Below are 15,627 nucleotides of genomic sequence, written 5' to 3'. Positions count from 1 at the left end.
ATGTGGCTTTTTTTGGGGGTGTGGCAGAGGTCAGGGGGGTGGGTGGCTAAGGAGGAGAAGACCGTGGTAGTCTCAGACTACTCACACAGTGGTAGTCATTGGTTTGGAAGGTGCTAAAGATCTTTGCTGAATTTCTGCAATGCATCAGTGTTTGAATCTATAATTATTTAATGAACAGAAGTGAATTTTGTTTTGGAAAATATTACAGTGAAAATGGTAAAGAGAGTGATGGTTCATCTTCCAACAACCCCACTCCCTGGAAAAAAAAATCAGAGGATAAAGTTAGTTTTACTACCCTTTATTTCAATTCTCATCAGATACAAGGACACCTTTGCACATCATATTGTTTCCTTTACAAGTAAGTGCAACCACATTCTGAACGTAAGCAACATGAATATTGCAACAAATCCCACCAAACTACAACTGATTTCTCATGATAAAGTGAGTGCCTTTCCTCTCTATGAAATTTAATTCCATCCTCTTCATTTTGTTCTGCTTTCTTTGTACATCTTTCTTGCTTCATTTCATGGTGTTATTCACAAAGCTGTAATCTCATCTGGTTTTGCACATTTTCCTTGAATTGTTCATTTTTGATCATATGCCCAAATGAGCTTGTCAGACTGCAGAAACAGACTTTTCTCAACCTGTGGTCTTTTGTGTAAATGTTCATTAAGCTGAAGAATACAGTATACATAATTGTCAATATGCCTAATTAAATCCTTATTTAAGCAGAATTAAATGGGGGATATCAAATAATGGCAATAGATTGAAAATTCCTTGAAGATCTTTATGCTGAAAATTATGGATCTCCAAAATACAATGAGTATATTAACTATTTTACATCAGGAGGATTTTATTCCAACTTTGTAAAATTAGTGATCAGAGAATAGTGTCCTAAAATATAGGGCTCAACCAATCAGGCTGTTACACGACATGGTGACTAAATAGGAAAATTTTACAAGATTAACTAGTGAGATTATTTGTGAAATGGAGCAGGAAATCAGAAAACTAGGAATAGATTTTGTTTGCTACTTCAGTGTATCATCCTTATTAACCAACTGTCAAAATGCGAAGTGATAAATAAGTGTTGCATCAACTGTGGCATTTGTTGCAGCAATTTTCTGTTAGGAGTAGAAGGTCAGGACATTCTTCTGATTTCCTCTGATCATTATAACAGGAGGCAGGTTTCTTGAAAGAGTCTCCAACCAAGCCACATACAAGTAACTTGATACAGCTTCTTTCCTTGCAATGGGCAAACTCCTATAGTGAAAGGAAATGAAAATAAGTTTTGAAAATTGTAATCCATTTCTGGCTACTGTGCGTGACTGTATATGGGAGGTGATGGCCTAGCAGTGTTGTTGCTGGACTGTTAATCTGGAGTCCCAGGTTAAGGCTGTGGGGACTCATTCAAATCCTAATACAGCAGATGGTCAAATTTGAATTTAATAAAAATCTGGAATTAAGATGTCTCGCTGTAATTGTATAGAGGTTTGATGAGACTGCAGCAGGAGTAGCCTATTGATTTTTTTGAAAATGTTACGATAGAAGGTAGATTAAGGTAGAACAGTAAATGTTATCTACATGGACTATAGTAGGGCCTACAACAAGGTCCCATATGATAGACTGGTTAGTAAGGTTAGCTCACATGGGATCCAGGGAGAGAAAGCCAACTGGATAAAAAATTGGCTTGATGGTAGAAGACAGGAGGCCTGTGACCCAGCAGTGTGCCACAAGGATCGGTTCTGGGTGCAATGTGGTTTGATATTTACATCAACAATTTGGACGAGAATATTGGAGATACGATTAGTAAATTTTGGTGTCATCTGCAAAGTTATGGTATGTTGGACATGAAGAAGGTTATCTAAGAGTACATAGAGATCTTGATCAGGTGAGCCAATTGGCAGCAAATGGAATTTAATCTGGATACATGAGAGTGTTGTATTTTGCTAAGACAAACTAGGGCAGCCAGGACAGGACTTGCAGACTTAATGGTACTGCCTCGGGGTATACAAGTTCACAGTTCCTTCAAAGCGGCATCACAGGTGGACAGGTTGTTCAAGGTGGCATTTGGCACGCTTGTCCTCATTGGTCAGTGTGTTGAGTATGGGAATTGAGATGTCATGTTGTGGCTATACAAGACATTGGTGAGGTCACTCTTCGAATACTGTGTACAATTCGGGTCTCTCTGCTGCAAGGAGCATGTTGTTAAACTGGAAAGAGGGCAGAAAAAGTTCAGAAGGATTGTTGCTGGGACTGGAGCATTTGAGTTATAGGGAAAGGCTAGATAGATTGGAACTTCTTTCCATGGAGTGTCGGAGGCTGAAAAGTTACCTTATAGAGGTTTGTAAAATCATGATGTGCATCATTAAAGTGAATAGCAATTTTTTTTTCTCAGCGTAGGGGAGTCCAAAACTAGAGGCTGCAGGTTTAAGGCAAGAGGGGGAAAGATTTAAAAGGGACCCGAGAGGCAACATTTTCCACACTGGCAGTGTATGGAATGAGCTGCTAAAGGAAGTGGTAGAAGCAGGTACAATTACGGCGTTTAAAAGACATTTGGACAGATACATGAATAGAAAAGGTTGAGGGGGTTATGGACCAACTGCAGGCAAATGGGACTTGTTCAATTTGCTATACCTAGTTGGCATGGACGAGTTGAACCAAAAGGGTTTGTTTCCGTCCCGTATGAATTTATGACTCATGGGTCTGGATGGGGTACTCTTCAGAGGATCAGTGTGTACTTGGTGGGCCATATGGCCTGCTCCCACACTGTAGGCATCTAGGAGTCTAAACTTGCCAAGGAGGGAGTGCAACTGAGGTTCACCAAACCAATTCCAAGAAACGCTGGATTGCCTAATACTGAAAGAATTTAGGAGACTGGCCTGTATTCTCTAGAATTTAGAAGAATAAACTTTGATCTTATTTAACCTTAGAATTTGTACACGTCTCAAGAACATACATCCAGCAAAAATGTTTCCCTTGCCTGTGCATATTCTCAGAATAAAATGGGTAGACTATTTAAGACTGAAATGAGGAGGAAATTCTTCACTCAGAATTCTCCATCCCAGAGGGCTGTGGGTCAGGTAATTTGAGTAAGATCCAATCAAAGGTCAATAGATTTCTAAATATTACAAGAAAGCAACGTATATAAGGGTAGTCTGTGAAAATGGCATTGTTCTCATCGTATTCAGTACCTAATGTCTGTGATATCAATAGAGTGTACTTACACAACAATGATATTGGCAGATCGGGAGTTCTCCTGCAGAAGTTCATTGAGTCTGACCTGTCGGTATGTCTTTAAAACATAAAGTCATTGTCACTAAATGTTCATTTATGACCATAATTCATAAATACTTTAGTGACATCACTTCCATTTTCTGCCCACCTTGTCTTTGAATCTCTCTAACTCCGCATCAGTAATTTTCCATGGATGCTCTTTCAGCAGTATTTCTGCAGTTGCAGGATCCTTGGAACCCTCATGTAGTTGGTAGGGTTCAATCAGTTCTTCAAACATCTTCCAGCTGTAATCAATCATTACAATTAGCAGTCATAGAAGCCAGAAATTATTCCATAATGATGACAGAGTGTTCAGTGAATGTTGCAATGATATAAATAACAATATGATCACATCCAATAGTTATCCAATTTGCCAAGTGCTTGCTTTCAGCATTGAGGAGGATATCATTTCACTAGTTACTAATCTGAAGTTTCTTTTCCTGCATAAGTGACTCCCTCAAACCTTGTGCCTGAACAAGGTGTTTATTCTTACCTTTAACCATATAACCCCAGAACAAGTAGTTCAAAATAAGTTAAATTTTACAAGCTGAATGGGGAGTTTCCTTTACTCCTGATACTTAATATTCCTTAACAAAGTCCAGCATCCTCTTCCAGCATGCAATGACTGACTTGCCTTTTGCTTTCTATCTTTAACAGGGTGACATGTATACTGACATGGATGTAAAGAACACACAAGCCACAGCAAGATTGGGAATAGGTTTTCCTCAGAACACATCCCTCATTTTCCTTCTCCAAATTTACATAAGTAGGAGAAGCACAATAAGATGATTTGGCCTCCCCAGCCAGCTCTACCAATCAGTAAGATCATGTCTGATGTAATTGTGGCTTTTGCTCCACTTTCCCCACCTGCTTCCTCATAACTATAGACTCCCTTTGGATCAAAAATCATATCTAACTCGGTCTTGAATGTTTCAACTACTCTGTCTTGACAGCACTCGGACAGAATTCTAAAGACTGACTTTGAGAAGAAATTCCTCCTCAGCTCTATTTTAAGTGGGGAACCCATTTTTAAAACTGTACCCCAGCTTTAATTCCCCTCATGAGGAGAAATATCCTCAGCATCCAAATTGTCCAATTCCTCAGAATCTTGTTTGTTTTAATGAGATTAAGTCTCTTTCTGCAACATCATTCACAGCGAAGACAGTGTCCTAGAAGCCATCAGAATCTTTCTTGAAAGAAATTACTAGTTCCCAGGAGTTGTGAGCTGCATTTTGGAAACACAAATCAGGACAGAACTTAATGGTAAGGTTCTGGAGAATGTTGCTGAACAAAGATCTTGGAGTGCAGGTTCATAGTTCCTTGAAAGTAGAGTCACAGGTCGATAGGATAGTGAAGACGACATTCAGTATGCTTTCCTTTATTGGCCAGAGCATTGAGTATAGGGGTTGAGAGGTCATGTTGCAGCTGTACAAGACACTGGCTAGGCCACTACTAGAATACTGTGCACAATTCTGGTCTCCCTCCTGTCAGAAGGATGTTGTGAAACATGAAAAGGTTCAGAAAAGATTTACAAGGATGTTGCCAGGTTTGGAGGGTTTGAGATATTGGAACAGGGGCTGTTTTTCCTGAAGCGTTAAAGGCTGAGGGGTGACCTTATGGAGGTTTATAAAATCATGAGGTATGGATAACGTAAATAGATAAGGTCTTTTCTCTGGGGTGGGGGTGTCCAGAACTAGAGGGCATAGATTTAAGGTGAGAGGGGAAAGATTTAAGAGGAACCTAAGGGGCAACTTTTTCACACAGACCGTGGTGCGTGTATGGAATTGGCTGCCAGAGGAAGTGGAGGAGTCTGGTACAATAACAACATTTAAAAGGCACATGGATGGATATGTGAATGCGAAGGGTTTAGAGGGACATGGGCCAAATGCTGGCAAATGGGACAAGATTAATTTAGGAGATCTGGTCGGCATGGATGAGTTGGACCAAAGGGTCAGTGTCCATGGTATATGAATAGGAAGGGTTCAGAGAGATATGAGCCAAGTGCTGGAAAATAGGGCTAGATTCGGTTAGGTGAGTTAGACTGAGGAGTCTGTTTCTGTGCTGTACATCTCCATGACTTTCAGTTCATGTCTGTGGGATTTGACAACAATCCCCTTATTAACCCCATCAATGATTGACAAACATCAATATTAATAATCCATGCTGCTTCAGGTTGTCTACAAAGCTCTGGAATCTCAATTTTACAGTTACAGGTTACTAAAGAAACCAATCCAGCCTCTGCCTACCTTTCTTTGCTTGGTTTCATGTGAATATCTCCAATGACCTTGATGTCAGCACACTGAATCCTGAACTTGCCGAGAAGTGCAGCCATTCTGTACAGAAGCAAGAAGAACAGTGCAATGTTAACCACTTTCAAAATTGTTTTAATTTATATACTGGATAAACAGTGGTAGAATTGGGCAGTTTAATCTAACAACGCTGTTGATGCTGATCCTCCATTTAAGTAGTAATCCTATGTATGTGCTTACTGGTGAACTTACTCTCACTACTGTTCAACATCCTTCCTATGGCGTGGGTCTCAAAAGTTGCAAAGCACTCCATTATATATCATTTTTCATATTTATATCTTTACAGAAACAGAAGTATTCTATTAATGTTTCTTATGGCCCTATCACTCAAACTGCTGCTTTTAATATCCTGAACTGCCAAGTCATTATGCGCCTTGTAGCTCAGTGATTAGCACTGCTGCCTACCAGCACCAGGGACCCAGGTTCAATTCCACCCTCAGAAGACTGTGTGTAAAGTTTGCACATTCTCCCGTGTCTGTGTGGGTTTCCTCCAGGTGCTCCGGTTTCCTCCCACAGTCTAAGGATATGCAGGTTAGTGGACTGGCCATGCTTAATTGCCTAGGGATGTGTAGGTTCGATAGATTAGCCACAAGAAATGTGGGGTTATTTGGGAGGAGGGTGATGCTCTTCAGGAGAGACTGTGTGGATTTGTTGAGCCAAATAGTCCGTTTCCACACGGTTGGGATTCTACGAATTTTCCATTTTACCTAAACTATCCAATTATTATTTTTATTTCTCTTCTGCGACAATTAAGGCCAGAACTCTAGAGGGAGCACTTCCCACAGTGACCAGCTTTAGAAAATGCAGGATAGGAAGGCAAACATATAAATAGACAACTATCCTCATTATAATATTCATTGGAGATTTTGTCGGAGTTCAAAGACTCTGCTTTTACTCTATACTTACGTTCCTTCTCAGCACATCTTCCCAATGAGCTTACAGTTTCCTAACTATATACAACAAACTTTGTTTTAACAAGCACCGTACAGTCACAGAGATGTACAGCACAGAAACAGACCCTTCAATCCAACTCGTCCATGCCAACCAGATATCCTAAATAAATCTAGTCCCATTTGCCAGCATTTGGCCCATATCTGTCTAAATGCTTTATATTCATTCACCCATCCAAATGCCTTTTAAGTGTTGTAATTGTACCAGTCTGCACCACTTCCTCTGGCAGCTCATTCCATACATGCACCACCCTCTGCATGAACACGTTGCTCCTTAGATTCATTTTAAATCTTTCCCCTCTAACCTTAAACCTCTGCCCTCTAGTTCTGGACTTCCCCATCTCAGGGAAAAGACCTTGGCTATTCACCCTATCCATAAACCTCTATAACATTAAATCAGATTAGATTCCCTACAGATTAGATTAGATTAGATTCCCTACAGTATGGAAACAAGCCCTTCGCCCCAACAAGTCCACACCGATCCTCTGAAGAGTAACCCACCCAGACCCATTCCCCTGCCCTGTATTTACCCGTGACTAATGCATCTAACACTATGGGCAATTTAAGATGGCCAATTCAGCTGACCTGCACATCCTTTGGATTGAGAGAGGAAATCGGAGCACCTGGAGGAAACCCACGCAGACACTGAGAGAATGTGCAAACTCCATACAGACAGTCGCCCAAGGCTGGAATCGAACCTGGGTCCCTGTCGCCGTGAGGCAGCAGTGCTAACCACTGAGCCACCGAGGCGCCCTCAGTCTCCGATGCTCCAGGGAAAATAGTCCCAGTCTATTCAGCCTCTCCCTGTAGCCCAAACACTCCAATCCTAGCAATATCCTTGTAAATCTTTTCTGAGCTCTTTCAAGTTTCACAACATGACCTCCCAACTCCTGTATTCAATACTCTGACCAATAAAGGCAAGCATACCAGACACCTTCTTCACTATCCTATCTAACCGTGACTCCACTTTCAAGGAACTATAAACCTGCACTCCAAGGTCTTTCTTCAGCAACACTCCCCAGGACCTTACCATTAAGTGTAACAGTCCTGCCCTGATTTGCCTTTCCAAAATGCAGCATTTATCTAAATTAAACTCCATCTGCCACTCCTTGGCCCATTGGGCCTTCTGATCAAGGTCTCATTGGACTCCAAGGTAACATTCATCACTATCCACTACACCTAAATTTTGGTGTAATCTGCAAACTTACTAACTATACCTCTGGTGTTCACATTTATATAAATGACGAAAAGCAATGGACCCAGCACTGATAGTTGCTGCACACTGCTGGTCCCAGGCCTCCAATCTGAAAAGCAACCCTCGGTCTTATACCTTCCAATCTATTCTGTATCCAAATACAGGTCTTTCTGCTATAATGCACGTTTTATTAACGTAAATTCGTTGTAATGCGATTGACGAATTGGGGACACTTTCTAAAGTGCAAACATTTAAACCGTGTGTTGGCTGTAATGTGATTACACTGCCAACACTAAGCCCTGTTTCTAAAGAGCGCTTTCTCTATAACAGCAGTTTCCACAAGAATGCAACTACTGGGTTAGAGAACTATCTGTAGCTAGTTCTCCCTCTATTCAGTGTGATCTAACCTTGCTAAACAGTCTACCGTGAAGAACCTTGTTGAATGCTTTAATGAAGTCCATATAGATCATGTCCACTGCTCTGCCCTTATCAATCCTCTTTAGTTCTTCAAAAAACTCAAGTCAGTGAGATGCAATTTCCCATGCATAGAGCCACGTTGGCTATCCCTAAACAGTCCCTACTTTTCCAAACAGACGTGAATATTGTCCTTCAGGATTCCCTCCAATAACTTGCCCACCACAGATGTCAGGCTCACTGGTCTGTAGTTCCCTAGTATTTACTTACCGCCTTTCTTCTATAATGGCACCACATTAACCAACCTCCAGGCTTCCAGCACCTCACCTGTGACTATCGATGATACAAACGTCTCAGCAAGAGGCCCAGCAATCACCTCCCTAGCTTCCTACAGAGTTCTAGCATGCACCTGATCATATCCACCTTCATGCTTTTTAAGACATGTGGCACTTTCTCCTCTGTAATTTGTCAGGTGTAGACTGCAGACATCGAGTGAATCCTTAGAACAGTATAAAGGCAGTAGGAGTATACTTGAGGGAAATCCGGAGGGCAAAAAGGGGACATGAGATAGCTTTGGCAAATAGGGTTAACGAGAATCTAAAGAGATCCTACAAATACATTACGAACAAAAGGGTAACTAGGGAGAGGATAGGGCCCCTCATTTTTCAAGATGCCCCCCATTTTTAAAGATGTTGCTATTTATTTCCCCATGTTCTCTATTTCCATATCCTTCTCCACGGTAAACTATGATGCAAACTACCCATTTGGTATCTCCCCATCTCCTGTGGTCCTTGTTGATGTTCGAGAGGTCCTATTCACTCCCTAGTTACCATTTTGTCCTTAATGTATTTACAGAATCTCTTTGGATTCTCCTTAACCCTATTTACCAAAGCTATCTCATGTCCCCTTTTTTCCCCTCCTGATTTCCCTAGAGTAAACTCCTATGCCTTGATCTCTGCTGTCTATACCTGACGTATGCTTCCTTCTTTTTCTTGACCTATCTCTATCACAGTCAGGCAGCATCCCAGAAGCAGGAGTGTTGACGTCCAAGGCATAAAGCTTTCATCTTTAAGTACATTAAAATGAAGAACTTGCCAAAGCTGACAACAGGTCCCTGAGAAAACAAGGCTGGGAAAATAAGGTGGAAACCAAGTAAGGGAATTAACTAAGTATTTTACATAAATCTTCACAGGAGAAGGCACTGATAGCATTCCAATATTGTCAAATAATCCAGGGGCAAAATGAGAGGAAATGCACCCAATCTATCACAAGAGAAAAACAATTACCAGAGAAATTAATGCAGCTAAAGTCAATAAGTCCCTAGGCATGACTGGATGTGTTATAGGATAATAAAGTAAGTAATTGCAGAGGTAGTGGATGCACTGATAGCAATCTTTCAAGAATCCTTAGATTCTGGAAAAGTCTCAGGATTGGAAAACTGCCAATATGTAGGACTAATTCAGAAAGGAAAGGATACAAAAACTAGTACTTTCATAACGTGACAGTTGCGTTCCTCTGCATCTCTGTGATAGATAAAATTGCGCTATGGAATATCGCACTGTAGAAGATAGCTACAGAAGAAGGTTATACACATTCAGTAGAAAGTTTGCTTTATCCAAACAGTGTCCAGAATTCTTCAACCACGTTATAGCCAATTCAGGTTGATGAAACACATGATATACCAGAACAACCTGAAACTGTAGGTTGGTTAGATTAATGTCTGATAATTGAAAAGTGTGAGAGTCTAATATAAAGAACATAATAGAGAACAGGTATTTAGAAATACACAAGATGATCAAGCAGGGTCAACATGGCTTCTGGACGGGGAAATCATGCCTGACAAATTTATTAGAATTATTTTAGGTAACAGGCAGATAGATAAAGGGAAAAACATTGGTCAGTGTATTTAATATAAAAAGTCTTCTGAAAATCTAAATACAAAATAGGTACCTCTCATTATGCTACTTATTAAGAGCCCATGTGGTTCGAGTGGGATATTAGTGTGAATAGAGGATCAGCTAACTAATTGAAGACAGAGCTGGGATAAAGGGTGGGCATTTTCAGGATGCCAACCTGTAACTTATAATAATGCCACAGGGGATCAGTGCTGGGGTCATAATTATTTACAGTATATATTAATAGCTTGGATGGCAAACGCAGAGGATGACAAAATGTCTGCAAGGAGTTACTGATAAATTAGGCAAATGGGCAAAAGGTTGGCATATGGAATATAACATGGGAAAATGTGAAGTTCTGCACTTTGGCAAAAAAAGTAGACGAGCTGAATGAACTCAAATCAAGAAAGACTGCAGAGTGACAGTCCTCATGCACGACTCACATAAAACTAGCATACAACCTCAGCAGGTAATAGGAAGGCAAATGAAATGTTGGCCTTTATTTCAAAGGGAATAAAGTAGAAAAAAGGGAGATCTTGCTAAAACTATTCAAAGCACTAGTCAGACTACAGCTGGACTATTTTAAATTGTTTTGGGCCCCTTATCCTGAAAGAAGATAGACTGACATTGAAGTAGACTGAAGAATATTCACTAGGCTGATCAGGGTATGGACAGGCCATTTGATGACTCGGGTTCACCTATATTCATTGGAATTTAGAAGAATGCAACATCATCTTATTGAGACAAAGATACTCAGAACATGACAGGTTGATGTAGAAGGGTTGTTTCCCCTTAAGGGAGAGTTTAGAACCAGAGGGCATAATCCCAGAATAAGGGATTGCATTATTTAAAATAGAGACGAGGAGGAATTTCTTCTCAGAGATTTGAGAATCTGCGGAATTTGTTTTTGCTACAGAGGCTGGATCATTAAGTATATTCAAGGTTGAGAGAGATAGGTTTTTAGATAGGAATGGAATCAAGGCAGAAAAATGGAGTTGAAAGTGATCAGATCAGTCATGATTTCATTAAGTGGTGAAGCACATGCAATGAGCTGAATGGCCTACTTCCGTTCCTATGTCTTATGGTCTCATCATGCTTCAGTTTCATAGTAGACAAACATTAAACTTCTAGCATAGTGCTCTAGTTTTTAATCAAATACTTTAAAGTGTGGTGCTAGGGCTGTCCGTGACTGGGTGGCACAAAATGGTTGACAACTGTCCCTGACAAGCTCTGCAGAACATGGCTGACAGTAGTTAGAGCATGTGGGAAAATATTTGCTTGATGTAGCCTCAGCAAGTTGGACAATAGCAGCTCTGTAAGAATCAAGGTTACTGGCTGAGATTGAATGTGTAGCTGCAATTGCTTACACTAAGAATTACTTAACCAATTTGTTACAATATCAAGAGTAAATTTTAGTTCACATCCTTCAGATAATCATAGATACAGCTTCTGAAGTAGTGATAGATCCACATATATCCAAACAATATCACCAAAAGAAAAGATTCAAACCAGTTTCAAGCAATAGAGGTGCCCCCCCTTATCATTAAAGTTTGTGAAAACATCATGACCGGGGCTGGACTGTCAGCCTGACCATACCTTTAAAGATGCTGGACCAGAAAGCCAATCACAGAGGGGAAACCTGATGCCGCTGACCATCACCACCACCTCCACCCTACCCAAAACTAAGTCTTAACTATATACAATCTGAAGATTTTGTGTGCCTTACTGCGAAGAAAATCTGAGGCTGCAACAAAGTTGCACCTGAATCTACCACCAGACTCTGACTCTCATTTGAAAATGAGATCTAACAAGGGGTCAAGCAAATGAGAATTCAGCAACACAACTTACTATCAATTTTTGAACAAGTTGCTTCTTCAAATTATATTCTCTCATATTCCAACTTCACAGCCAAAAGCTAGGCCCTCCCTCACCTTGCCAAACACTTATCAGTCCTGCAATTACCCTTTCATTAACTTTAATCAAGCTATTTCAAAATCATTTGTTTCTCAAGGCTCTCCTTTTTCAAAATATTTTTTCCGCCCATTAAATTGATATTGTTTAAAATTCCTCTATTCACATGCTATTCCTTGGTGTTTCAAAGCCACAATAAAAAGCTCAACTTCAGCCTCTGTTCCCGACAGTGCCACCAATGTCTAAACTCCTCATCTGTCTTCAGCATGGAGGGCAAGTGGCAGGTAATGGTATTGTCACTGGACTAGTAAAGCAGAGATATAGGCAAATTCTGTGGGATCTTGAGTTTTAACCAGCAGAGAAAGTTGACTTCAATAAAATCTGCAATTAAATGTTAGCCTTATTATGACCATGTAACCACTACTGATTGTTGTAAAAACCCATCTGTGTACATTCATCCCCTCTAGGGAAGGAAATCTGCTTTTCTTACCTCCTCTGGCATACATATGACTCCAGACTCTTGATGGCCCTGGCCTAGACAGCCAAAAAAAGCTAAGGGCATGGGAACAAATGCAGGCTTTCCTAGCAACATCCACATCCCATACAAGCCTACAAAATGTTGTGGCCTTCCAGCTGCATGCTCATGTACTACCTCTATAGACCGAACTCCATTGCTGGGGGTCCACAGCCCAGATGACTATGAAATCACTAACAATATTTGCTGGCTCTACAATGCCACTGTCATCCCTCCTTTCATACATCAAACCACTGTCAATCAGTGCCATCCTTCCCCATGACCCACCTCAGTGGGAGTGCCTTCCATGGGTTTATTTTCAATGTCAAAAGCACATGCTACCATTGATTTAATATCCACTGAAATACCCTGGGCTTCCTTCAATTCATAAACACAATCTAGCTTCCACACGGTCGTCCAGTTGAATCTATTCAGACCTGAAAATGGAGGTCTTAAAGGAAATTTACGGAGATGTTGTCTGCACCAGAGAGTTTTAGTTATGAAGACAGACTGGGGTTGAGAGTTGGCAGGGGGAGGTGGGAATATATGATCAAATTGTTTAAAATTATCAGATGCATAGACGGGGAGACAGGTTTATGATAAGGGGCAGGATGTGAGGAAACCTCCACCCACAGGTAGGTGGGAATCTGGAACTCACCACATACAAGGCACAAACCTTCAAAAACATTGAAAGCAGCATTTAGATATGCACTTGTGATCCAAGGCATTCAGACTATAGGCCAAGTGCTGGAAAATGGAATTAGAATAGCTAGAAGGTTGTTTCAACTGACACACACAACAAGCCAAGGGCCCTTTTCTGTACTATAGATATCTATCCATCTATAAATAACATCAAATGTTGTCTTCTGACATTCTACAACTTCACAAAAACCCTGGAAAACGAGTGTGATTATCATCTGCCGTGTGAAGGGAGAAATAATGATACTGTTCACAACTAGTTTTTGCTCATCAGCTTTCTTCTCTCCACAGAGCTTTGACTTCCTGTAGGCAACCTTTAGTACCATACATTCAGCTTTGATCATTCAGGACAAAGTAGTTCACTTGACTGACACCCTATCCACTATCTTGAATGTTTATTCCCATCTATAAAGGTGAACTGAAGGGACTCACTAAGGCTCTTGTGACTCCATCTTTCAAAACTGGTCACTCGAGAAGGTTAAGGGCAACAGATACATGGGAACACCACCTCCTGCAAGTTCCCCTCCAATCTATTCACCATCCTGACTTAGAAATATCCTTCACTGTCACTGGGTCAAAATCATGGAATGTCTTTCCTAACAGCAAGGATTGCAGCACATCACCACCTTCTCCAGGGCAATCAGGGAGGAAAAATTGTTGGCCTCACAAATGACTTCCACATCTCATGAACAAATAATAAAAATAAATTATAGTGCTTATCCCTCAACAGTGAGCATCAAGGTGCTTAGCGCTTTTGGCACTGAGCACAACCCAAGCTGGGTTAGGTTCCTTAAACCAATAAACCATTTCTGACAGGAGTAACTAGAATCTTGAGACAGAAATCCCTGGCAGACTTTCTTCTCTCTTATCCAAAACTAATTGTAATATTATAACTGTTGAATTCAGCTCCCTCCAAACAGATTATGAATCAGTCATGAAACCATCCTTGTCTCCAAAGTTATTATTAACTTCATTCGTGGAATTTCCTGTACAAATTAAATTGAAAAGGAAACATATTTGCCACTTCTCTTGTAATCAGACATTCTTTTAGCCAGCATTTCAGAATGTGCCAGATATTCTGTCTTATATCCCTAACAACAAGAAGGCAACGAGATAGAGGCCAGTGAGTGACAGGTCACAAATAAAATAATGACAAGAAGATGTTACCTAAAGGTGCAGAGGGTAAAGCTGCAAAATCATTCACAGGAATTTCTTTGGGTTGTAGATAGTACAGGAGTCAGAATGCTATTATAAGGGAAGCTAGAAATAGTTGTGCAACAGCAACAGAGTACAACTCTAGTAAAGGAATAATTAAAGAATGTGCTAGAATGACTTGGCCTGAGGCCCACCTGACTTTAAATATTATTTACATCAGTGTGTGGAGCTGCCAGACATTTGTCTTGACCAAGACAACATACTAGTAAAGTGCTTTTGAATTTGGGGTTGCTGTGGCTTAAGAATAATTCTGCAACTCCTGGCTCCAACTTTGGCTAAGTGCTTTTTAAAAGACAGACCTAATTGGTGGCATGATGCACACATGTCTAGCTATAAGATACACAGGGCTTTTCGAACTTACCCTCCCTGAATAGGCACGGGAAGAGCTTATTTTCTATTCTCTTTCTGTGCAAGGAAAAATATTTTGGTAAACTGGGTGGCTGAGGGCCCTCCTGGACTTTTGAATTGGCACAGAATAATCATGGAATGTTTCCCCTTGACATCCTTACAAACATGGTGCACCAAAAGACCACATTATTCAATAAAAATATGGCAGCCCTTCTTGAATTACATAAATACAGATATTTTGGCCATCCTAACAAGAGCTTTTATTTAATTGAGATGGCGACCTTGCTGGTCCAGGGTCCCTTGGGAGAGGAATCCCGCACGAATATGGATTTTGTTATTATTTGATGTTAATACATTCCAAGCATGTATCTCACTATCCAATTTCTGTGTTATCCGTCGGGTTTTTTTTTCTCTTCTTTGAATAATGTAAGAGACTTAATTATACACTCTGGTTAGTTGTAGGTTAGATTAGTAGTTCGGTGAGTTTTGTTTTTTGTTGTTTGATAAATTTTGGTTATTATTTAAGATTTAATTGTATATCAATGTTTATACTTGAGGTTTTTTTTATTTGTAAACTTGTAAAAATGTTAAATTTTCAATAAACATATCTGTAAAGAAAAAAGATACACATAGAACTGTTTTTTTGGGAGAAACCAGTTAAGTAATGGAGGCACATAGGCATTATACTCTTAAATTTTTATCCAGTCATGGAACATGGGCATCGCTGGCCAGCCAGCGTTTTTATTGCGTATCCCTAGTTGCCCTCCAGTTGGTGGTGAACTGTTTGTGACCATGCTGTTTGATCTTGATAAAGGTGGCATGAAAAGCAGCCAGTTTGAGGAGAATCCCCTGAACACCAGGGGAGAAAGAGAGATTTTGAACACCAAGTGCTCCTCAACAGGGA

At 40.4% G+C, this 15,627-nt stretch overlaps 1 protein-coding gene across 3 annotated transcripts in view; it reads right to left on the bottom strand.

The window, feature by feature from the left end:
- Nucleotides 1-282: 282 nt before the first annotated feature.
- Nucleotides 283-15,627, bottom strand: part of slc12a1 (solute carrier family 12 member 1) — a 121,577-nt gene continuing 106,232 nt past the window's right edge. For all 3 annotated transcript variants that reach the window (XM_072553240.1, XM_072553242.1, XM_072553243.1), the window contains 4 exons: nucleotides 5,520-5,606; nucleotides 3,383-3,518; nucleotides 3,225-3,292; nucleotides 283-1,260 (listed from right to left, as the gene is read on the bottom strand). In XM_072553240.1, the coding sequence (XP_072409341.1) occupies nucleotides 1,125-1,260; nucleotides 3,225-3,292; nucleotides 3,383-3,518; nucleotides 5,520-5,606 (427 nt within the window). In that variant the 3' untranslated portion in view covers nucleotides 283-1,124. The remainder of the gene's footprint in view (nucleotides 1,261-3,224; nucleotides 3,293-3,382; nucleotides 3,519-5,519; nucleotides 5,607-15,627) is intronic.

Source organism: Chiloscyllium punctatum, chromosome 33 (genome assembly GCF_047496795.1).
Source record: "Chiloscyllium punctatum isolate Juve2018m chromosome 33, sChiPun1.3, whole genome shotgun sequence".
Classification (NCBI taxonomy): domain Eukaryota; kingdom Metazoa; phylum Chordata; class Chondrichthyes; order Orectolobiformes; family Hemiscylliidae; genus Chiloscyllium; species Chiloscyllium punctatum.
This window is presented reverse-complemented; position numbering and strand designations above follow the sequence as displayed.